The 25,288-nt window shown below is 42.6% G+C and overlaps 1 protein-coding gene across 2 annotated transcripts; it reads left to right on the top strand.

Annotated features, from left to right (window-relative positions):
- On the top strand, window positions 1-23,708 carry cyld (cylindromatosis (turban tumor syndrome)). 2 transcript variants are annotated; one of them, XM_030084597.1, is made up of 17 exons: window positions 1-338; window positions 1,540-2,082; window positions 3,637-3,948; window positions 6,584-6,689; window positions 8,780-8,881; window positions 9,361-9,477; window positions 14,109-14,497; window positions 15,597-15,762; window positions 15,863-16,004; window positions 16,642-16,764; window positions 17,535-17,626; window positions 17,782-17,848; window positions 17,966-18,098; window positions 19,259-19,367; window positions 19,554-19,672; window positions 19,970-20,186; window positions 21,235-23,708. In XM_030084597.1, the coding sequence occupies exons 2-17, from the start codon at window positions 1,591-1,593 to the stop codon at window positions 21,417-21,419; spliced, it is 2,871 nt and encodes a 956-aa protein (XP_029940457.1). In that variant the 5' UTR covers window positions 1-338; window positions 1,540-1,590; the 3' UTR covers window positions 21,420-23,708. The 2 variants fall into 2 exon arrangements, with proteins under 2 accessions (XP_029940457.1, XP_029940540.1); XM_030084680.1 differs by lacking the exon at window positions 9,361-9,477.
- The last annotated feature ends 1,580 nt before the right edge of the window (window positions 23,709-25,288 follow it).

The following is a 25,288-nucleotide window of genomic DNA, read 5'->3' on the forward strand; positions in this document are numbered from 1 at the left end:
TTCTTGAGGTCGTCTCCTGTAAATAATATATTTCAGAGATGTAACGACAGGACACGCTGTGTTATTTCGTGCATTTCTCGTGGAGTAAAGGGTTATCTCAATGGTGTTGGCACTCTTGAGGAGGTGGCAGTCCTCTGCCGGTCTGCTTGCCATTGACCACTCCGACCGGCTAACTTTAGCGTAATACTCAACGGGTGAGGACGCTAGCATTAGCTAGCCATTGAGCTAATCAGAGGTTATTCCGGGAGGAATCTAGCTTGTTTCCAGAGGCCTCTGTTCAACTGGGATGTTTAAAATGACAGTCCCCTGTGGGCTATAACAGCTGACGCGGAACAAAGGTAAGCTGCTGAAATTCAGTGGTAGTCAAGTGAAATGAATGTTCGGTGCATTTTAGCTCACGTTGCGTTAGCCACTTCCCTCTCAAAGGGCCTGACGGGGATAGTGTCTGCCTGGCGACACGCCGCTGCTCCGGTTGTCAAGGAACAGCTTCATCCACACTAGTCTTGGTATTGCTTTATAATACAACAATAAATACAAGCAACAGCGGTTAGCACCAGTCAAAGATTTGTTTAAATAACATTCAGTCATGCTTCATCTCTGTTCTGCGTGAGCAGTGACAACACCAACTTAACAGTGAAATGCCTACAGTTAATCGTCTGGCATTACTTAAATAGTAGAACACAGTTCAGTCATGTTGTTGTCGCAGAGCATCTCATTACTGGCATTCTTCACACTGGTGATGAGTGATGGAGAGCTAGCTCTTGGCTGTGTTGGTATCTGGATGTAATGACTGAGGTGTGTTCAGGGGAAACCCACGCCTCTGGTGAGAGTCTGCTCGAAGTCTATTTATAGATCATTCATATCAGTAGATGTGACTAATGACACAGGAGATCCTGCTGACAGCAGGGTGCTGCACTGGATGACTGGGCAGCTGAAGTGGACAACACTGGGCGCTGCTCTGCTCCTCACAGTGAAACACAATGAGCACATTTTTCTCAATTGAAGATCATTTATTGGCTAATGTGGCTAATATGTGATGAATTGGCATTGCAAATTGGTTCCTCAAGGGTCGGCGTCCTGCATATTTTAGGTCTCTCCCAGTTGCAACACATCTGATTGCAATGAGGTCTCATTTTTAAGATTTTTTTTTTTTTTACATACAGGCTTAGTGATGACGATATCAACATTAGACTGAGACTTGTTGAAGCAGGGAGAGACCTAAACATGCATGACACTGATCCTCAGGGACTGGAACTGGACATCTCTGATTTAGCCAAATGCCAGTTTTAAAAACTGTAAGTTAATTTTAGATGGTTTACAAGGACATTCTTGATTTTTTTTTTTTTATTTCTTGAATCCAGTCCATTTTAAACGGTCAGACAGTGTAACCACTAAAGTAGAATATTGAGAGTTGTAGCTGTAACTTTTTTTTTTCCATGAGTACGCCTTATATCTTTGAAGACATAATCTTTTAGTGCTGTGTATGCCCTCCTTCCTTATTAGGGAGTCATAATGTTCTGTCATTCTTCTCTCCTGTAGACCACAGGTCAAGCCTGCCTTGACGTTGGATCTCTTGCCTAGCATGCAGCCATGAGCTCTACCCTGTGGAGCCAGGAGAAGCCCAGCGGGGGCTTCAGGGAGGACTGGCGCTTCTACATGGTTGTGAAAGAGTGTACAGTGGAGAAGCCTCCTCAGAAGACCCTGAAGATCCCCCGTGGCAGCCTCGGCCAGGCCTGCCAGGAGCGCAACAGCCTCGGCCGAACGCTTCCCCCATGCAAGGGCAAGAAAAGTCTCCGCATTTTGGACCAGACCAATGTGGTGCTGAGCCTGGATGAGCGGGACGTCCTGGAGCTGGATGAAAAGCTGGCTGAGCTGCTGTTTCCCATCACCAACTGCGAGGAGCGCTACGCTCTGCTCTGCAACGAGTCGCGGCTGGAGCGAGTTCGTGACATTGACTGTGGCTCCAAGGTGCGTGTCCAGCTGCGCTCAGGGGATGAGCCGCTGCCTGGTGTGGTCCGCTTCAAAGGCTCGCTGCTGCCTGACAGAGCCCTCTCTGGAATCTGGTTCGGAGTGGAGCTTCTGGTGAGAACTGAATTTTCTGCCTTTAGTTTGTTTAACAAACCAATTTTGGATTTATTTTTGAGTTCCCAAGATTTCAAACACAAAGCCAAGAAATACCTGCATTGATTTTGTTTAATTCCAACTGAGCGGCACCCATTCATCTTCTGTATCGCTTTGTCCTTGGTTTGAGGGTGTCAAGGTGCGTGAGCTGATCCCTGATGTTCATATGCACATTGAACAGGTTGCCACTCCATCACAGGGCAAACAATAAAATACAACCACACATGCTCATTCATACTTACACCCATTTTAGAGTTGGTTAGCCTCAAATACACATTTTTGGACTGTTGGACAAAACAGGAGTATCAGGACTCAACCCGGGGACTCCTCATGATCAGGCAAAAGTGCTTAATACTACACCACTGTGATCTGTAAATGACATGGATACAACTCAAAAAAAGGATGTCTAAAAATAACACACACTCTTTATTATCTTACATGTATTGAGTAGCAGTACAGGCTTGTCTTGCCTCTCTTGACTCTAATAGATAAAGTACTCACTGATAAAGCATTGAACTGTTCCCAATGAAGAAGGCAGAAATAAATGTGTGGTTTTTGGCAGAGTGAGTCCAATACTATTTTCAGCTCAGTGGACTCTGGACTTGCTCCGTACCCAACAGGAAGAAACAAATATCTCCAGATTTTCCTCAGATTAACACAATGGTCTGTTTACTTTTCATCTTTTGGTGGAAGTCCCCCTGTGACTCCATGGCTTCGGCTCACTCTTCTATTGGTTTCGCAAGTTGTTAATACCATATATTCCACATTTACTAGTAATACTCTAAAATTCAAATTTACCATTGAGGTTTTTGGGGGAAGAGTTGAAAAGTTGAACTCCACAAAAATGCGGTTTTCCTCGTTTGTAGCTCTGACTGTAAGACTGTTTAAATTTTGTTCCTCTAATCACAGCACTAAATCTTAGGTCTAGATGTCATGCCATTCAGTCCGGTCTGCATGTACAGTCACATAACTAACAACATACAAAGGGTCTCTTATTGCAGCACAATGTTGTTGTTCTTCTCCTGACTCCAGCTGCTGTCTTCCTGAGTGGGCTGATGGAGCCTAAAGCATTTAAAGTGTGCTCTGTATAAATTTGTCAGTTAGCACAGATGCTCCCGTTAAAACGCTGAATTTTACTTGAAAACTAATAGAGGTCATTGTACCGTTTTGGCCACCAGTAACAGTGATTCAGCATGTATTTATTTATTTTTTTTACCTTGCAACCAAGAACAGATGCAGAGTATGTTTTATTGTGAGAGCGTCGACTGTCTGTATGAGAACTTTTAGAATCTATTTATTGTTGCGGTGAATCAAGTCGTATTCCTGCTGCAGTAATCGATCAGAGACACTCACAGCTCCTGCATGTTGTCTTTCCCTTACTGAAGAAACGCTGAGCAAGCAGAGTTTCTGAACCTGCCCTCCTTATTATGATAATACGTAGCTCATCTCTCTGTGTCTCTCTTTTCTCTGCATCACTCTCTAAACTTCTCCCAACACATTTCTGCTTCTACCCAGGAGGAGGGTCGGGGACAGGGCTTCACCGAGGGCTCCTACCAGGGCCGCCAGCTTTTCCGCTGCGAGGACGAGTGTGGTGTGTTTGTTGCCCTGGATAAGCTTGAACTCTGGGAGGACGATGACGATGAAGCCTTAGGTGAACTGGAGGTGGATCACGTGAGTCTGGTGGAGGATGATCAGGACTTTCCTCCGCTAGAGATCAACTCCAGGGTCCTGGTGCAGACCAGGGAGGGGCCCGAGAGGGGCACCATCATTTTCTGTGACCTGCTGCCTGGCAATGAGAGCCTGGGCTACTACGTAGGTGTTGACATGGTAAGCATGGCATCTTATCATTTCATTTCACTCATTCATTAAAAACAAAACGAGAACGTCCACATTGTCTGGGGCAAGCACAGACCTTTCTCCAGTCACTGTTTGAATCTCAGTGGAGAAATCCCACTCAGTGGGCGCTGAAGTGTCAGACACAGTGATACAGCTTCTTGCACAAAGAAAGTATTGACTGTCAACGCCTTTCCACAATGTCAGTGGATCACCATCTGCTAGAATTCCATTTGCTATGTGATAGGACACCACCTCTTCCTCGATAGTGTCAGCAATCATCCTGCTGCTCAGGTCTCTAATTGCAAATGTTTTTCCAAAAAGAAAGACTTCCTTTTTGGGGCACATGCGTCCAAATCTGCTTCTGTTGCCTCCATATAGTTTGATCCTGTAAAAAGAAAATAGTTTATTGATTAAACAATTTATTTATATTTCATAGATATTAATAATAGGGAGAAACCGCCATAATTTCAGCTTAATTATGAAACAAGAGCAAGTTTCCTTTTGCCAGACTGATTTCAGTGTCAGTTGTGAGAGCGCTGTATGTTCCTGGTGCAGGGCAAGGTCTAGCTAATGCTGGGATATGTGACTGTAGGATTGTAGGACAGTGTAATGAGATTGTAAGTCCTCCTCAGTGGCAGTTTTTACATCTCCTGTGTTCGAGCTGTTCGTACTATGGGGCCATGGATTGTTAAACACTGAAATGGGACCATATGTGTCAATGATCCTGTCTCTGAAAAGAAGGATTATCCCAAGTTGTGAACTTTTTGGAGTGTTCTGAGTAACTAGGAGCTCTTCTTTCCCTTGTCTTTCTTGTCGTCGGCATACAACAGAAAGTGAGAATGTCCCTGACCTGTCATGTTATTTTCAGTCTTGTGTGTCGGTGCAGAGTTTATGACTCTCTGCTGTTATAGATAATGCTACAACCTGTCATCAGTGGAATTCCCCCTTGATGTGACGTCGTGCATGAGCTTACACACTGGCAGCTGCAGCACTTCTTATTCTGTCTCAAGCACATGAGCAGCTGTTGTACTTCAGTGCCAGTAGGAAACCACCTTCATGATCGCCCTGAGGAGACGGCCCAGTCGGAACGGTATCTTTTGGGCCTCCAGATGTTTCCACGCTGCCACTGCTTCCTTCAGTACCTGCACTAGATTTGTGCCCACATGGCTCTCACAGAGGGGGGCGTGCCTGCAGCACAAGGCTTCCCATCTCCCGCTCCGCTCTGATGCAGTGATCAGTCACAGCTTTCTGTTGCCCAGAATGGCCATTTGTCTGTCGTCAGCGCAATGGCGAATGTTGATAGCTTGAGCTCGGTCAGATTCTGCAACTGAGGCCTTTTTAACTGCTGGTTGAGTAGATTCCGTTGTGGATCCTGTTGATATCATACCATGGTGATGTTGCTTCAAGCGGGTGGCCCTGCTCGATGTATTACTATCTGACTTTCTTGTGCCACGATGCCGACACACCTGACACACACGGTTGTTTGCAACACTGTTCTTCCATCATCATTATATTTTACAGAGAAGATATAACTCTCCCATACACACACATTAGGTGAAAATAAAGATCAGAAGACCTTTTTTCTTCTTTTGCAACAAAAGTTGTTGAGTAATAGAGTGTAGTCAGAGGTAATATACTGTGCAAACCCTTTGACAGAACCAGGCTATGCATTAGGGAGTCATCAGTCACACAGATGTGGAAAAGAGATGAACAGGATGCCCTTGACATTATCCATCTGTCTCATTCCCTGCCTCTTGTTTTTACACCTACAGAGTTCCAGTTCCTGAGAGAAAGTGGTGTTTGTTTGGTTTGTTGAGATACCGATTGTAGCTCTAATTGCATTCCTTCACAGTTCTTACAACATTTTGTGTCTGGAGTGAGAAGAATGTCAGCTGTAACATAGTTGGATGGTGTTTCTCTGGTATTTGTAATATTTTCTTTCTTCACTATGGATGTTGAAGTAACTGTGTTGTTGCCTTGGATCACAGTAGCTGGTATCTATGACTACTGTTGTCAGGCGGGAGTGGTATTGTAGTCACAGAGGAGTTGAAACACATAACTGAGGCATTTGACTGCTGATCGTTAGCAGCAGCAGCAGCAGCAGCAGCCCACTCAGTGCATCTGAGCCTCCCACACAAAGGCAAGGCAGTCACGCGGGGAGTGAGGTAAAGACTTAGCGCTGTATGACCCAACAGCATGGCACGGGGCCAGTAGGCAGCCGAGGAGAGCCCACTGCTTTGCCTCACTCTGCGTCCTGCCTCGCCCTGCTTTCCCCAGCAAGTGGCATCGGCTTCGGGCTCATCGTAGACTGTCCCTCTGGAGCAGAATCCTGGAATTTCAAACTTGCAGAGAAGAGAAAGCTGGTTGTGCTGGGAAAGAGAGCGCAAGAGGCAGAGGTGGAAGATCTCTTGGATAGGCAGCGAAGATGAGATGAGCTGTTTGGATTATCACAATACAGAAGATCACACTGGATTATAATCTTAAAATAGATGGACAAAATCACAGATTGCTCTTCTTCAAATGCTTTGGGGAGTACATGTGCACGTGTGCTACAACTTAATCAGTATTTCATTGCAGAAGAACATCTGAGAGGGTTACGAGGTCGTCATGTCTCCAACTTTTTCAGGACAATCCTATCGGTGACTGGGACGGCGTGTTTGACGGGAAGCTGCTGTGTAATTTCGCCAGTTTGGAGCACACGCGACTCGTCCCAATCTGTGACGTAATGCCAGGTGAGTCATCTAAAAAAAAAATTGTTATTTCCAGTTTTCCTCCACACTCCATTGAGACTTTGGGAAACTGTAGGCTGTCGCTCACTCAGGCTGGCATGGCGCTCCTTCCGAGCATTCCCAGTTTGTGTTTTGCTCACAGCGGGAACAGAGAGCCTTTTGTGTTGATGGCTCACTTGTTTTTGAAAGTCAAGTGAGATGCTCTGGGTCTTTGTTCTCCACAGTGGCATATTGATTTGTTTATGTGAGCCACATCAACCTCTCCCACCATTCCAGACATGCATTTGAGAAATTATGAGGAGTAACATTGATTTAGCAGATTTGTGTTTGTATAGCCCTTCCTGTAGCACTCTGGCAGACTACAGGATGTATGTATACATTGTCACTAATTGAAGGTAATTTTCAAATACAAGTTTTTATTTTAAACTTTGCAACTTTCTCCACTGTTTATGCACTGCACAATTAGCTTAGAAAACGGTCCGTTGAAACTTTCACTTGTGTGTAAAGTCAGATGTAAGAGGACTCACAGCTGCGTATTTGCACTTAAATGAGATATCTAATTTGAGAAGCTTTTCTTTCTGCATCAGTCTGTTTGATACTCTGTCTTGAAGGCCATTTGATGTCCTTCAGGAGTTACCAGACCTAAGTGTCATGAAGTGTTTGATTAAATTAAACTCGGATCATTCAAATTCACTGTCAATCAACTGGAAACCTTTCATGTATAACTTTATATTTCAGCTCGTTTTCCACATTCAGTTTTAATGTGGATCAATGAACGAAACTTCATGCCGACATGCTTCACTCCTCTTGGAGAAACTTGGAGTGATGCATTGCCACATGTCAACCTGCACACATGCATCAGCATCAATTGCACAAGTTAAACACAAACATGAGCTGTGTGGGACAGTGCTAATGCTCAGTTATGTCTGGGTCAGTTTGCTCACTTTAGATTGTGCTAGCTAGCCGTATAGAGGCCCAAGCTTTGTTCTTGAGGATCTTGGTTTTAGCGGGATCATTGTGATGTGTGTTACATGCCATCGAAAGATGTCACGCCTTCCCTCCGCCTACCAGTGACTGCCAGAGCACCACCAGGGCACCCTATATTGTCCTATTGCTCTTCTTCTGCCTTATTCATCCATGATCTGTTAAATTTAAATCTTAATCTAAGAAATATTCTTCTCACTAGCACAACAAAATATGGTTAGCTTTTATCTGTTGACTGTTTTCACTTTTCCCTCGATGATCGTGAGTGTCAGTTCAACAACTTGAGCTCATGAATATCCAGCGATTATCTGAGCAGCTGCCAGACCTGGATGGAGATACTGGATAGCATTAGATCTGTTCTGTTCCGGCCCTCCTGGTGATCCTTTCCTTACATGTCTGTGCGATTAATGTTCTCATGCACGATCCACCATACTAGAAGGTTCCATTAGTTTCATGTCTTTTCTCTACTGAACAACTGTGTTTGAGTATGGCCCTCTCATTCCGGAGGAGCTGTACAGCAGCTTCTTATGTACTTCACAAAGACAGGCGTAACAATGCTACTTTAAGTGTATTTGTGTCATTGAATTGATTGGGTTTTGGTCAGGCACACCTGCACTACTGTGTTTATTTTTTCAATTAATTTTTCTTTATACAGTGCCAATAATAACGGTAATTTCAAGGTACTTTTACAAAAATAAATAACTTCATTACATAACCAAGCAAAAGAACGGATGAAGGGAAAAAGACCTTTTTACAGGAAGAGACTAATGCAGAACTAAACTCTGAGGTGGCAAGTTTCTGTTCTGGTTGAGGTTGGAGCATATAAAGAGGAAATCAGAACCAGAACCACAATAAAATGTTTTAATAATTTAAAACAAAAAAAAAACAATAAGTTGTTCAGACTTATGACATGTTTAAACGTGTTTACCAGAGTGAAAAATGAAACTGATGATCGTGGTGAATGATAAAGCGATTGCGCCAATAATAGGTCAGTGTAAATGTGCTTGACTTGCAGTTGAGTGTGTGGAAGACGTTAAGTGCGCAGTGGTTTAATGTTGCCTCTTAAGAGCGTTGTGCTTCTAACGTTGATTTGTTTCTGTGCCGTACAGAATATTCCATGCAGGACCAAAGGCTCCCAAAGCACAGTTTTGCCCCCAGAGGCACCAACAGTGACAAGTCATCCTCTGGTCAAAGCAAACCAAAGAGCAAAGGTACTGCACTGCTGACCGACACACGGACTCTGTGGCTTTATGGTAGTTTACAGAGGGCTCCTTCATCAGAATGTCCAGTTGTAATATTCAAATATGAAGTGTGCAGAGTCTTCTGATGTGTTTTGTGTGAAATTTTTATAAACTTGTCACACTACAGCCAAAAAACAGAAGAATAAAATGTAAAAACGTTTGGAATGTTGTTTTTTTTTTTTTTGTTTTTTTTTTAAACAGATATAAAGATGACTAATTCATAGAATTAAAAATTCCTCTATTGATTTGATGTAAATCCAGTCTGCCATAACTACATTGCTTGTCTCTTTTTCACAGCTTTGTTTGATTTGTTTATATTTCACAGTTTCCAGCAGGTTTTTCCACTCGGTTTACTTTTCTTAAGGCTGATCTTGGACACGGTCACCCAAGCTCGTGATGCTCAAGTCTCTCTCTGTGTTTTTGTGTTCGTGTACTTGTGTTATTTCCAGGATTAGGTCACCAGTGCAGCAGTAGAAGCAAGTCTGAATTTTACTATACTTTAAATGGCAGCTCTCTTGATCCCCCAGTCCAGTCCAAATCCAAAAGCACATGGTACATTGATGAAGGTAAAAAAATAAAAATAAAAAAACAAAACAAACTCACGGGATTTCAACCATCTTACCAGCAAGCTCCTGTTCTCAACAAGCTACAGACTAATATGTTATAGTCAAGTTAATATTAACATTTGCAGTATCGGGGCTTCCTGTCCTACACGGCTACTTCTGCATGAAAAACACACTCTGGCACTGTTTCTAATTCTCTTGAAAGACTAAAGTTGTTTTCAACTCCTATGACTAAAGTGCTCACGTACCCTAAAACAAGAGTGGAAATACCAGGACCCAGTTCTTATGGATGGTTATTAATAGATATGCAAGTGCATTTCATAGTCTGTGTTCTGTTGGATGTTGTCATGATTCATTGTGTGCGCTGTACCTCCGTCATTATTTTAACCGAAAACAATGAATCCAACCTACTCGGCAGCATATTGTTCTAACCTGACTTAGTGATTCAGCCTCCCTTAAGCAGTCGCTAAACGGAGACGTATTGTTCTGGCAGGAGCAGTCTGCTGTCTTCACCATGCTGGCGAATCTCAGAAATACCACCAACACAAACAAAAATAGTTTACAGCATGTTACAGAGCAGAGACAGGGATTTTGATTTTTAAAGGGTTCAACTTTCAGAGTCACTGACATGCGTGCAGAAGAACAGCAAAGATCTACGCTAAATGAAACTGGCTGGTACCTATAGAAAATGAAGCCGTGAAACTCCATGAGGCAAGTGGTTAATTCTGGTTTTCTTCAGTCAGCAAATCTAATTTCAATAAATTCACAGCAGGCAAAGATTGCCTCAATCCATGCACAAAAAAAAAAAAAAAGTAGTATGACAATTAACATTCTCAGATTTTTATATGTGGAATTACTAAAAGTAGTCATCCCAATTAGATACATTTAAAGTTTAAGGTTCGATTCACCACAGTAAACCAGACTCTGTCTCACAAGCCTCCTTCACACTGTAATACTATAATCCCTATCTGATGTAATGAGACTTGCAACCCTTTTTTAAGGCAAGGGACCAGAGTTCATAATTTTACTTTCTCTAATGATGGTAAATTTAAGGGCAATGCTCGAAGATTCATCATTGCAGTTGTTGGTTTTATGAAGATGGTTATAATTTCTGTGGTATATACTTTGTTTAACAGCATGAATACCACATTCTTTATCTACTTTGATTCAGTAAAGCATCTGCTATTACCAGTTCGTGCACACAAATTAAAAAAAAAAAAAAACTGCTTGAGCATCAGCACTGTTCTTATAACAGGATCAGTTTTTAAACATACATTTATTAAGTTCAGCAGGTCATCTTCTCTGTGTTTCAGGAGCACTCAAACATGTTAAGACAACACTTAATGTTTTTTTCCCACCCCTTTTGAAAATTTAAGGGTGGAGTTTTGAAAAACTTTGCTACTCTGCAATATATTTGTCAGTAAAATAGACATGAAATGTGTATTTTTACACTGACTGTGAAGTGAAGGATAACTATATCTTCACCACTGGGTTGCAGTTTACACATATTAGCGGAGGCAGCGTAAAAGGTTAAAATACATTTATAGTTGAAAATGAAGGCATCTGTGAATGTAGTGACTTTAACGTTAATTCTTTCTCATCAATTTTTAGACACATTTAGTTTAAAATGAGTTGTTTCAAGGTTATTGATTCAAGTCATGCTGATGTGCGACTGGCCAGACGTTATGTTTTTCACCTTGGTGTGTGTCCAACAGATAAATGAGGTGGATGTGAGCACTGTGTCTTGGAGTTTAATTTGAGTGACACTTTCCTATAAAAGTGTGAGATTTGACACAAAACAATGCTGGAGTGGATTTGTGCATGTAGAATTTGTGTATCTTTTTTTAAAAAAATCGAGTCCCTTGAAAAATAAGATTTTTTTTGTGTAATTATTCTTTATATTTTAGGAAAATATGGATTTCTGACTTATAGTGTCTTATAACTCTATTATCTGCATGTTATGTGCTTTCTTTACTGTATATAGAGAGAAAGAGTAACTCTGAGCCTAAACCTTGATGTTCAGAAAATAACTCAAGCTTTGGTTAAGATTCTGGTTGGACCGCATTACGCTGAAGCGTTGAGTACACGTACAGTACTGTGCAAAAGTTTTGGGCATATATGCTTCCAGATTTACAGTAATTTAAACCACATAGCAAATGTCATTAAGTCCTGTCTTAGGTTTAACGTCATGGTGTGACTCCTGCAGAGTCCTGATCTCAACTTCGTGGTGTCTGTACAGATTTACGTGAAGAAACAGGAGTTTGAGTCAGAATACATCCACTGGGTATCTGTAGGTTGTGAAAGGTGTTTTATTAAGCAACCTTCCTACAGAATTCCTTCAAAAGCTATGTGGACGTTAGTTTTGAATGTGCAGAGTGATCAGTACTGTTACTTACTGTCTTTCTTCACTCTGCTTTGTGTTTACTGATAAAAATAACACATTTTGCCCCTCTTGCCTGAAACTTTGGCACAGTACTTTGTCCCCTCAATCTCAATCTGTTTAGGAGAAACAAGATCAGTAGTTTGTTGCAGTAGCTTGCTATAAAGACCTCCACTAGTCTTGTCCTTCATCACCATTCCAGTGTTATATTGTATCTGCATGGCATGGGGTCAGTAGTGTTTCTTAAGGCTTTTAACAATGCTCGGTGCTGCAAATGAGTCCTTGAAAAGAGAGATTTTGATCAGATTCTATTTGCAGGCCAAAGCATTAGTAAAAGACTTGAGGGTGGTGCTGGTGTTGGAGTCCAGTGATAGTCAACACATCGTCTGGTTCTGGATGTTTTTGTTTTTTTTTTTTTTTTTGGTGCAGCAAAATAAGTTGGCTGTTTTTGTTTTTGGTGTTTCCCCACTTCTCATGTCAGCTCTTAAGTATGTCAGTTGTGAAGCAGCTAAGATCCTAAATCTACATACAAAGTAATCAATAAGAACTAATGCAAGAAAATGGTGATCAAGCGTCTCGTGATGAATCTGACACATAAGGTTTGAAATGTGAATAAATTACAAGTTCCGTGGCGCCGCCTTGCCAGAGCAGAATCCCTGCGAGCTTGCTGCAGGGTTTCGATACTCGTGCATGGAGTCTCGGTACATGCGTTTTGCAGAAATAGGCCGGTCGGTCTTAAATAGCTGACATGCTGTTCTCACAACTGCTTACTCATCCAGTGAATGTGTAATCATTTTTCATCCTCGTCAAGGTCACTTCTCATATTGTTTTGTTTTTTTTTTTTTTTTTGGGGGGGGGGGGGGTTTGTTTGGGGCTTTGGTGTTTTCATTTGTTTCATTTGGTCTGTAAAAAGCTGCAAGTCTTGGTGTTTTTTTTTTTTTCTCAGTGATGGGACAGCTCAGTCATGGGTAAGCTATGAGCTTGAAGGTGAATGAAGGCTTTGTGTTCTCTTGCCAATAATATGACATTTCAGTCAGTACTGTGATTCTCCTTTATATACTTGAAATTCTGAGAGAAGTCATTGAAATTGCAAAGTGCATGTTTTACAAAAACCAAATGACCAAAAGTGTTCAAACACACAATTTTGCCAGTCTATACATAATCCGGTTTTCAGTGTGTGTTTTTTTTTTTATTTTCCTTTCAGATGATGGCACGGCTGTTAGAAACGTACATTTGTAGCATGTATCCAAATGACCGTGCTGCACAAATGTGTGGACAATGGCTGCTCAATTCTTCCTATTCATCTAAATATTGCAGTCCAGAAAACATAGAATTTCAGAAGGGAAGCAGAAGCGAACTCTGAATAGACTTGACTACTCTGGTGGAAGCACATGAAGTGTAGATTCAGTGACTTCTCTTTTCTGTTGGAGGACACAGTTTCACTTGTCTACTTTTAGGTTCCTGACTTGAGAATTTAAATAACCAGTGTGATGTTGTTTTTAAACCGGCACTGTATATTAATCTCCAGTAACATAAAGTTTCCTCTAGTTAAGCTTGAGAAAAAAAGGTGCACATGTAATGACTGAACTGTCTTGGAACACAAAGTACTCTTCTGTAACGGCATGTTTCCATGCTGCTACAAACACGCAGTTTTGAGTTTTATTCGACTTTTCAGGGTTTTAAAAGGTGTGACGGTTTCAGTAAACACTTACACACAGCCTTACTCCTCTAATTTAGTGAAGGAGGCTGACTGTAATTATGACACTTGTGACAGTTGTGAAGTTATTACAGCGAGTAAGTAAAATGATTGCTTCAGTGTGTGAACTTCAACACATGACAGGGTATTTTTTGAAGCACGGTCTGATGGGGAGCACAGTCTGCCTGAGGGCTTCAATCCACAGCAGACCCATTTACAACTACACACAGAAATTTGAAGGAATCACTGCTTTAACACATATTAATCTCTCTTAAACGCCAGTGTTTTTCCACTTCAGCACATATGACACGAGAGTAGATCCCACAGCAACAGTCTTAATGTGTTCATGCATTGAACACTGAGGCATTAATAGATCTTCCTGACAGCAGGTTCACAGTGAATTCGCCTTCAGTTTCTTCTCTCCAACATCAAACAGATAAAAGCAGTAAAATAAGGACATGTACTTTAGATAGAATTTTCTTTATTGATAGTTTACCCCTATCATGAATCGGTAATTTTACTAAGTCTTAATGGGTTTTTTTTTTTTTAATCCTGCAGTTGGGGAGGACCCCGCCAAGTCCCTCACCGACACGCCCCCCGACTTCAACCAGTCCTCCCCGCCCTCCAGAGCCCCGCCCTCCACCTCGTTGTCCAGTGACAACAAGTTCCACTCGCTGCCCTTCAGCCTCAACCGGAAGGCCGGGCCCATCGACAGCATGAGTCATGGCCCCCTCTCCCTCTCCGTCCAGTCGGTGATGGGAGAGCAGCCCGAGCCCCCCTCGCCCGCTGCCCCCACCTCGCCGCGGCCTCCGACCCCGCCCCAAGGGCAGCCGGGTCTGGAGGTGGGCTCCCTGGTGGAGGTGAAGGAGAACCCCCCTCTGTGTGGAGTCATCCGGTGGGTGGGCCTGCCTCCCGGCCTGCTGGAGCCTCTGGCCGGTCTGGAGCTGGTGAGACGCCGTGACTGTGTGCATTTGAAGAGGGATGAGATTAGCACCAGAAATATAACATGAGGGAATAAGTCCCAGTCAGATGAGTGGATTTTCTGCTTACCACTGCTCTCCGTACCCTAATATCTATTTATTTATTCAGTTACTTCTAACAAACAATCATCCTCTTCTTTGGTTATTGATTCTAAAATTGGAAGCTGCTACAGCAAGATTTCCACTGTCGGAATGAGTCTTTCAGACGTGGTTAATCTTAAAAGCAGTCAGTCGATGATTTGTTCATGTAGGAGGCTTGTTGTAATCGTCCACGCGCTGTTTGGTTTGACCGTAAATTAAAGAACATGTCAGTCCATGTTAAAGGTGTTAGAGTTGGATTTATTGCTGCATTTCTTGATCTAGTTCTCATAAAACCTAAACTATTCACAGAGCCTGTTTTTGTTACAAGCACAGCACTTAAATAGCCTTTCCATTTGTTTACATGTGGAATGCATTTAATTTCTGTCGCAGTCAGCTTTCATTTCAGGTCATTATGATTATTGATTGCCGTGTTAATTGTTTTTAACTGCAGTCATGTGTTGGATCAGGCTCTGAGAGCATCAGGGACAGCTTCATACTGAGAGTCTGAAAGAGAAGCATGCATTGATATCCTAACAGTCTACCTGAATACAACTGAAGGTTAATCATGGCTGTAGGTAATGATCAGCCTGTGTTTCATGTACCAGAGGAAATGAATTAAGTGGTTCTAACATGGTCTGACTCATACTTTTGACCATATTCTACTTTTCAGTGAATAGTGGACCACTATCTTGCTGCTGCTTCTCCTTTTCTCGGGGAATTTCCTAAATGTCATTTTATTTTAGATTTCTCATCCTGCTTTTTCTGAGACGGTGGAGTCATGTGTTATTTAATTAGTCAACACATGCGTCTTTACAAGGGACGTGTGTTCCACTGCCGCTCTGCTTCGATTGATTGTCTTACTGTATACTGTGCAACCCACATTTTCAAATCATTTTGGAAGCTGTCGGAATAAATTAAACCTAGCTTGCGTGCATGCTCTGCACCCTGCAGCAACTGGCTCATAAGACGTCTCCTTCTCTTTCAGGAAGAAGAGTGCCCCGGTTGTACTGACGGCACCTTCAAAGGCACGCGCTACTTCACCTGCCCCCCTAAAAAAGCTTTGTTCGTGAAGTTGAAGTGCTGTCGGCCGGACTCCCGCTTCCCCTCGCTGCACCACTCCTCCAATCCCATAGAGCGCTGCAACTCCATCGGTGAGCGAGTGGGAGGCAGACGAACGATCGAGGCCAGCCTATCAATTATTTTTCTACAAGAACTGTGTTTACAGCTTGGGTGTCTGTGTTTTTCCTGCAGCGTTTGGAGGATACCTGAGTGAGGTTGTGCATGAGAACACACCTCCACGCACAGAAAACGATGGTTTGGATGTCATGGTGGGGAAGAAGAAAGGCATCCAGGGCCACTACAACTCCTGCTATCTGGATTCAACCCTTTTCTGGTAAATGCTCTGTTATCTAAACCGTGAATGTTATGTCGACTGCTGTGTTTACAGTTTACTCTGACAAACTGATTGACCACACAGCCCTTAAAGCAGGAACCTACCAGTGAACTGAACTTTGACATTAGGTGTGTTCAGGCTGATTAAACTGTTGTTTCTGTCAACACTGCCAGAATGCCATTGGTGTGAAGTAGGAGTTCAGCTTGGCTTTTATATTTATATTTGATCATTATAGCTTTGCATGTAATCCCAAATCCCCCAATATTAGGATATGATGTAGAAAATTTAAATTGAAATACGATGATTTCCAAATATTTAAACGTTCTATATTATTTAATTACATGTATGTAAAGGCAGCAGCAGATGTCAACAGAGTTGGACCTGAGACATATTTATTGTTTAATCTCACCTGTCATAAAACCTCTGGGAAGTGAGGAAACCGGTTGCTCGAGTCATGAGAAAAGATTGCCGTCTCTTTGTCTGTGCTTGTTTATGAGCTCGTATGAAACTTTATAATTGCTTAGTGATAACAGGCTTAACCTAGTTCACATACACCTGTGTAATTATCGTTTCCAGTATGTCCATGCAGTCGGTCACTATCGATGTTCACAGTCTGTTTTGTGATTCTGCTCCGCAGTCTTTTCTCCTTCAGTTCTGTACTGGACACAGTTCTTCTGAGGCCTCGATCAAAGACTGATGTAGAGTATTACAGAGAGACCCAGGAGCTGCTGCGCACTGAGATAGTCAACCCCCTGCGCATGTGAGTCCAGTTTTACACAGACCCCTCAGATCTGAGGTCAGCGGCTGCATTTGTTTGTGTTTAGTTCAGTGTTATAACAAACACACTGCGTTGTGTCTGCGATTACATCTTTTTCTAAATTTGTTTTTTTCATTTTTATTAACTGTGTATCGGAGAGAGCGAAAATCTTTGGCCGGAATGAAGAGTGTTTTGAGGTTACATGCAGTGAGCTGCACCTTCAGCAGCTCAGTCTGTCGACTCCAGAAGCATTAAAAGACATTTTGGAGTCAGAGGTCAGAGCTGTGTCGACATTAGATGGTACTTAAGGTATTGAAACTGGGCTGAAAGGATGAAACTTTTTTGGCATAAAACTCTAAACAACTGAGTTATGAAGCACAACTAAATGCAGATCAAAAAAGTGTAAAAGCCTCCAATAAGTGGAAAAAAAACTTAATGTTTATATCTTATAAAGTATAGATAAGATGATCAATGCTACTTCTGCAAATGCTCCCTCAATTGGAAAATATATTTTATTCCAGTATCACCTATTTTCTCTGTCCTTTACTTTCTCCACTGCTTTTGTGAAGTTGAAACTTGAGGGTTTCTTTTGTTTAGTTTTTTTTTTTTTTTTTTTTCCTCACTGAACTGAGAGATTATTTTAGTTACTATTAAAGTTATGCTTGGAGCCCCTCGGTTTCAGCACTGTGGTTTGAAAATGCCCTTGCAGCACCGCTGTGACTGAACCGTGTGATCGTTTGGCAGCCTTATGAGCTCTCCTGTTTGTTGTCCAGACACGGGTATGTTTGTGCTACTAAAGTGATGAAGCTGCGGAGAATCCTGGAGAAGGTGGAAGCTGCTTCTGGTTTCACCTCCGAGGAAAAAGGTAGGACAGTCGGACTGTCTTTTGATCCACACTGTCTCATGAGAACGAGCTGGTTTTTCGGTGCCTTTTTGATCAAATCTAATGCAGCAATGTGATTTAATTTCCACACAAATACTGCTTCAGTTCTCACGTTGGCACATTTCATGCCGCTACAGATCCCGAGGAGTTCCTCAACATCTTGTTCCATCACATATTGAGAGTGGATCCTCTGCTCAAGCTGAGGTATGAACCTTTTCTAGTTTAAAAATATCAAAATCTTTCTGTGGCTATAGAGTTGCACCTAGATATGATAAGAGATGATACAGAGATATGAACAACGGCCTCGCTGCTGTTTTCCAGGTCAGCGGGTCAGAAGGTTCAGGACTGTTACTTCTACCAGATCTTCATGGACAAGAAGGACAAAGTGGGAGTTCCCACCATCCAGCAGCTGCTGGAGTGGTCTTTCATCAACAGCGACCTGAAGTTTGCAGAAGTGAGTTTCATTTAATCCCAAAAGGTTTTAGTAGAAACGGTTTGATGTGAAGCGTTGCTTCCTGGGTGTTTCATCTGAGTCTCAGCTGTTTCTCCTTGCTTCATGCTCAAAACGCCAAACAAGCCGGTGAAGACATGGACCTAAATAAACCTGCTTTCTGTAGTAAGTTGTTAAAACGGTGGTTTGAGGAAGTAAACGTGGTCAGCTGGTTTTAGGGTGCTTGTCCAGACAAAGACCTTCCAGTTCATGAGATATTTTATTCAGCAGACAAAACAAAGTTCCTCATTTTTCATTCTTGTGTCTTTTCCTTAAATAACGAAAAATGTTCCCGTAAATATCAGTTCCTCTTTTTGTTTTTTTGTTTTTTACTCCGAATTGTATGGGCTATTTGAAGTGTTCTTCTCTTGCTTGGTGATGAGGCTGGTTTGCTTCTTGTGGTGTTTGAAGGTTTTTTCTTTAATGCCAAGCCTCACAGCGGTTATTGTCTCAACCATCAGCTTCAATCGCACGGAATAGATTTTCCTGTTTTTGTCAGCTTCCTGTTGTTCAAAGTGGTTGAAAATTGCACTTCTCATATGAAACACTTGTTTCTGAGTTACTGTTTAAACCACTAAGGCTCCCATAACCCATCAGTCCAATGTTTTGCTCCTTGATAAATTTAGTAATATCATTATTTTCACACCATAAAAGAGAAACTTGAAAGTCTGTTCTCATAGTTTTTTTTTTTAAAGAAGCTCAGATGTCTTGAGAGAAGAGAAACAAAGTGGCCTGACGACTGACCTTTGACCTAAAAAGTGCTGTACAGCGCAAACCATTTTAACCATATCAACAAACGTATTTTATATACGCATCTTTTTACTTCACAAAAGAAATGTGACATTTTCCAATGAAACATTTTCACCAAAATGATGGGGTTTTTTTAATTTTGAAAAAAAAAAGCTTCCAAGAAAATCCTTTATTAAAAAAAAAGAGAACATGTATTAGTTATTTATTAAATGAATTTGAATAAGTGTTTGATGGTTTAGTTTCTCTTGTGTGTTTGTATCTGTAAACCTAAGCGTTCACGTCGTCTGTAGCCGTGCAGTTTTCAGTTTGACTCTCATCTGGTGTGTCCGTGCTGCTTTGTGTTTGTCCATATAATTTCTCCTGCCTCCCCTCAGGCTCCCTCCTGCCTTATTATCCAGATGCCCCGCTTTGGCAAGGACTTCAAAATGTTCAACAAGATTTTCCCGTCCTTAGAGTTGGACATCACAGACCTTCTTGAAGACAGTGAGTTCCAGTGATTTATTTATTTTTTAAATTCCTCAACCTTCATGCCGATCAATGGCGATTTGGGGCTCTGCTGTATTCGGTATTCACCGAGTTGTCAGTGCGGCTCAGCTGAGATGAAGGAACCAGTTGTTCTTGCCTTCTAACCTGCTCTTTCTTCCCTCCTGTCTGTGTTTTACTGTCCAGCTCCCAGGGAGTGTCGCATCTGCGGAGGCCTGGCTCTGTACGAGTGCCGAGACTGTTACGAGGACGGAGATATCACGGCCGGGAAGATCAAACAGTTCTGTGAAAAGTGCAATACACAGGTAAACAACAGAGGGCATTATTGTCACGTTGGTTCAACCGAGAAACAAAGAGTCTGCGCTGTGTCAGTATCGGCCACTTGGTGGCGCCAAATTCAAAGAAATGTCAGTTTGCCAGAAGATGGAAAAGTATCACACAGCGATGGAGTCCATTTATTCAAATAGTATGAGAGTGATGGCTGCAGTTTCTCTGCAGACCAGGTTTAATGCAGCTGATAACTTTTCCCCAAGATGTTTAGTTTCTTTTATTTTTCCTCAAACAGACCAAACTAATAAAACAAATGCATGTGTGTGATTTAGGTTCATCTCCACCCGAGGAGGAAAACGCACCGACATGGAAAACTGTCCGTCCCCAAGGAGCTCCAAGAGGGCATGGGGCGCCAGGGCAGCTTTCCCCGCCAGAGGATGGAGCTGTTCGCCGTGCTGTGCATCGAAACCAGTCACTACGTGGCCTTCGTCAAGTACGGCAACGCAGACTCCGCCTGGCTCTTCTTCGACAGCATGGCCGACCGTGACGGTGGGTGGCACGGCCGCTCTGATATCAAACACCAAACACTCTGTTTTCACACTTCAGTCAAGTATCAGAACATTATGTCGTTTTTATGACTTTGCTGTTTGAAGTGAACCTGATAAACGGTTAATAAGCGACGATTCCTCTGCTCATCGTTGAAGGAATTAAAATTTTCTGTGTTTTAACTAATCAGACTGTAAAGGTTCCATTCTGGAATAAGAAAGAGCATTTGTTTTATTTCCTGCATTTGTAGAAACTGATAAAAGTGTCTCCGACATACGAGCACACTTCGCAGAACGGGTTCACTTTGGGTCAGTAAACATGAGAGAAGACAGTGCTCATGGAAGATGGAAAAATCTCAGAGGCACAAAGTCTGACGTGTGGTTGCTTTTTTATTTTACAAGGCTACTGAGAGAAACTTGACTGAAGATGGTTGAGCCTGTCTGAAGAGAAATGACTGCTGAAGGGGGCAAACGTTCTGTGTCCGATTTACAGGATCCATGCTGGAACGTTTTCAAAACCAAAAGCTTTTGTTTCTAATACAGAGACCTCCAGCGCTTTAGTAAACTATTCAGTCATGTACAGGGATTTATGATTCACATCGTTCGTTTGGTCTCATCTTGGACCAGCCTTTCTTTTCTGCTAAGTGGGAATTCAATCAGAAGTCGAGAACGAATTTAAGTGTCAATCAGAAACAGCGTCACATTTTACAAATAACCGATATCACACATTTTTAATGACGCTTGTAAAGTCCGTTTTATTTCAATGCTTAAGTCTTGTAGTGTGTAGGGACTGAAACGGTTCCTCGTGTAGATACTTAAATATGATTTGGTTTTAGTTTCTCAGTTTATACAGAGCTTTCTGAAAATTGCTCTGAGATTTCAACCTTTCAGATGTTATTAAACTTCGTGTTCATGAATAACCGAGCAGTCGGAAACTTCTGAGCTCTGAGTTTGAAAAAGTAACAGTGATGTACTCTGTGAAGATGTTCAACCTGCAGTGTGTTCACCAGGTGTTTCTAATGACGTGTGTGTGTGTGTTTGTGTGATGGCAGGCGGGCAGAATGGTTTCAACATCCCGCAGGTGTCCCCGTGTCCAGAGGTGGAGGCCTACTTGAAGATGACCCCAGAGGAGCTGCACGCTCTGGACCCCAAGAGCATCCAGGGCCAGGCCCGCCGGCTGCTGTGCGACGCCTACATGTGCATGTACCAGAGCCCCACCATGAGCCTGTACAAGTAGAGTCTGACATTCTCGCCCTTCCTCCTCTTCCTCCTCCTCCTCCTCCTCTTCCTCCCTTCCCCCTGGAATGGAGACTTTCACCCAAAAGACCAAAAATGAAGACCGAACCTCCAGCAGTTAGCCACCAGCAAGGGGGCGCTGTTTGGCGTGAAGGCGGGAGACGCAGACGCAGGGAGGGGGAGGAGGGGGGAGGAGAGGCGAGCCTATTTGCACTGTGCGCTAGTTGAAGTGTCGTGTTCTCCATGTAGTCCTATGTAGCTTCGCCCGTGTCTCACAGCTGAGCATCGGTGGTGGACGATGAAGCGGAGGCAGGCATTATGAGGAAGCCGCTCCCCTGCCGCGGGAGGAAGGACGGCGAGGGCCGGGGAGGAGGGAGGGGGGGGCGTGTCCGACCCAAAAACATGCACAACAAAAACAAGACTGCCTAGTGGGAGGACCTCACTCACCTCATTTACCTTAAGAAAAGAGGAGTCCTGCTATTCTTAATCACTGTAACAGACGGGAGCTTCCCATAACGCACATTTAAGGAAACGAACGCCGTGCGCGAGAGTCCTCATCCAGCTCCCGGTCCAAACCGCAACACACCAACTTGTGTAGAGTCTCTTCAGTAGCATAGACCTCTCCAGGTAGTCACATCAGCAGCATCGATATCAACCTACTGTGCAGCGGCATTCTGATCAGACTGTTCTGCTCGTCGTGAACCGGTCTGCATATTTCCTCCTCACGCCGTGTAAATGTCCATACAATGTGTGTGTGTGTGTGTTGCAGAAACAGATGTAGCCATTGTAAAAGTCTCACGTTTTACCGCATACTCACACCTTTTTCTTTTTTCTTTTTTTTTTTCTTCCTCTTCTTCTTTTTGCTCCATCCCCAAGTGGACCTATCAGGAAACATTTAGGTTTTGCCTCTCTCCCCCCGCTCGCCCATTGAAAGTCACAGTGAGTGCTAATTTGTTGGTTGGGAGACATCAAGAGTTTTGCGTTCCAGCATACAAATTCGCTCCTGGGCTGTAGCTGTAAAGAAAGGTTCTGCATTGCTAATGCGGAGTAGATGCCAGATAAAACGCATGAAGGGAGACTTGTACAATGGCTGCTGTTGTAAAGCCGCTCGGTGGAGCACTCCATGCATTCGTAGGGTCAATGAGGTGAAATACTGGGAGAAGAAAAAAATACGTGGCTGTTTTCTTTTTAAAGTAAAGTGTGTGTGACGTGAAGGATTTCACATGCGGTGTGTTTTGTAAGTCTCTCTCTCTCTCTCTCGTCGTGTTGATGAGTAAACCTAAATTCTTACTTTTCTGTTTACAAGAGCCTTTTTCTCCGCCCGCCGCGGCGAGCGTCCGATCTCCAGCGGGCCAAGAGAAGACCCAACTGACTGTCGCTGCCTTTTTCTTCAAAGTGTGACTTGCAATATTTCCAGCCAGGCGCCAGATAACAAAATGAGTGTGATCAAATCTTATTTATTGTATTGTTGGTATAATAAACTCGTACATCCCTTCTTTCGCGCACACAGAAAAGAGGTGGAACAGGGTGGACGATACTGTCAGGTCTGGGTACGCCTCGTCCTCTTTCACTGTGTATTACAGTGAGTTGTTGTGGTTTACGTTGTTTCAAGGCAACTACTGAATGCTAATAGTAACACAGTGAGGGGTCAAAGGTCGGGAAATGAAGAGGCACAAGGCTGGTAACCTTGGCGCATCACATATAAATATTTATATATATAAAGAAATATTTAAAGTTAAATTAAACATGAAGAACATATTCCGGCTTTACCAAATAGCAGAAACATCCTACCACTCCAGGCTTGAAAGTAGCTGTTTTTTTGTTTTTGTTTTTTATCCATATATCACACACAATTAGATCAACTCAACAAACAACAATAGCATCAGCATTATATATATATATATATATAAATATACATATATTTTTCCTAAACTTAATCACAGCTTGATTGTGGATACAGTTGTGAGTCTAAACTAAATGCAGGAGGGCGTTTTTATAATTCCCCCTCCACCTGGCGGCATCCATGGGTTTTTTTTTTTGTTTGTTTTGTTTTGTTTTGCTCTGGAGGTCTCCGCCGAGGCAGGGGTCCGATCGGAGCAAACCTCCCGTCTCTGCACTGCTGGAGAGAAGTCTCCCAACAGACGATGGCGTCTGAGTTCGGTTTGTTTTCTGTTTTGTTTTTGTTTTCTGTTGCATCTGTACAGTGTAGACATGTAACGGGTGGAGAATTAATGTCAGTGATGTTCCTGTAAATGTTAACAAAAATAAAGCCCGTTTTGAAGGGTGCGCACGCAGCAATGTCGTCACTGCTTTGGAGAATGTGTGTTTCACACCCAGTGAAGGGGATTGGTGGATTTTTGCCAAAAAGAATTAAAATACAAAGAAAAAGTTTAATTTTTATCCAAGATTTGCACACTCTGTATTTTTCACACTGTTTTGAAAAAGTCAATATACTTAAACAGTTTTCTCTTTCATTTCATCCTTTGTATTTTTTTTTTTTTTTTTAAACAAATGTGAAAATCTTAAACTGCAGTATCTCAAACATCAGTTTGATGCAAAAGTCCTACTGTGCGCCGTCTACGTCTGGCTCAGAAGCTGGAGTGGTTCAGTGTGTACATCCAATATGTTGCTCCCACATTAACTTAAAGAGTAGCAGAGATACTCGGTTTACCGTCTCCCCTCGCAGCAGTGGTGTTGAAGTGCACTTATGGCAAGCTGTTTTAACATTTAATAGCCAGAGTGGAGATGCACTGCAGATATCTGTAATTCAATCGTTCCCGGTAACAAAGAACAGTTTAGATATCCTCGGTGTCGAGAAGCACCTCGACGTGAAGGACAGAAATCTGCAGCATCAATTCCACCTGTCAAAACTACAGAGGAAGACGGTACTCATTTTGAGAGTGGAAGTCACAAATTTATAATTAAAGTGAATTCAGAGGAACTGTAAACTAGAGTCTTTATTCACAGTAGTTCAGATAGTAGTTATTATAGTTACAAAGTGAGCCCCAGAAATAACAATCAGTTGTAAAAGGATCAGTGAAGATTTGAGAAATGTTGTTGGGGGTGGAAAAAGTGGATTTTTACACTAATTCTAAAGGGGGCTCATCATGTTTGACTTCACATGGTTTCATTTCATTCCTGTGAAGTGTGGTCTGACAGTAAAAAAAAGATTTTGCCTTTTAAAAAATTACATGAATCCCAAAACAGGAAGAAATTCTTCACTTTAAGTGCCATAAATGAGTTGACACAAACAAAGTCCTGGTCAAATTTCAAGATTTTCGGTATTAATATTGACCTATTCTTTAACATTAAACTCCTCCCGGTGTGTTTTTCAGTGTTTGCCGTGTGTTTCATCCACCCGGAGAGCGATCTGATTCTTTCCTGATAGGATTACTATGATCAAGCCCAATTTGAGCCTTTGGAGCGGTGATCATCCTCTGACTTGTAAACACATAACAGCAATATGATTACAGGCGAGCGGCGGAGAGATTAGTCTGAGGCTGTTTGGACCACTTTGCTCTCCTCTCTGCTCTGTATGTTCAGATTAAGTCTCCATCCAGTGACCTAATTCCCCAGACAATCTCTAACAAAACGATACCGCGGGATAAATCAGCATGCATTAGGCCCGGCACACACCTCCCGCCCGCCCCCCCCCCCCCCCCCTGCACACCTTACCCCTGTTTAGTTTTCAGTCAAACTTGAAACCAGCTTAGCAAGCTGACTTCAGAAGTGCCAGATAAGTATTTGTCAACAGAACAGCTGGCGCACAATGCCCTCTTGTAGCTTTATGCCACAGCATATGCCAGCCGCTCGTAGCGTGTGGTAATTTAGCCGGGGCTGGTTCCACGGGAACAGATGGGCTCAAGTATT

This window comes from Salarias fasciatus, chromosome 1 (genome assembly GCF_902148845.1).
Source record: "Salarias fasciatus chromosome 1, fSalaFa1.1, whole genome shotgun sequence".
NCBI lineage: Eukaryota > Metazoa > Chordata > Actinopteri > Blenniiformes > Blenniidae > Salarias > Salarias fasciatus.

Bases quoted from the DNA above. Each gene is read 5' to 3' on its own strand.
- cyld (XM_030084597.1), top strand. From the start codon at position 1,591: ATGAGCTCTACCCTGTGGAGCCAGGAGAAGCCCAGCGGGGGCTTCAGG. The intron at 3,949-6,583 runs GTAAGCATGGCA...CAACTTTTTCAG, and splicing joins ACTACGTAGGTGTTGACATG to GACAATCCTATCGGTGACTG. The intron at 17,849-17,965 runs GTATGAACCTTT...GCTGTTTTCCAG, and splicing joins GATCCTCTGCTCAAGCTGAG to GTCAGCGGGTCAGAAGGTTC.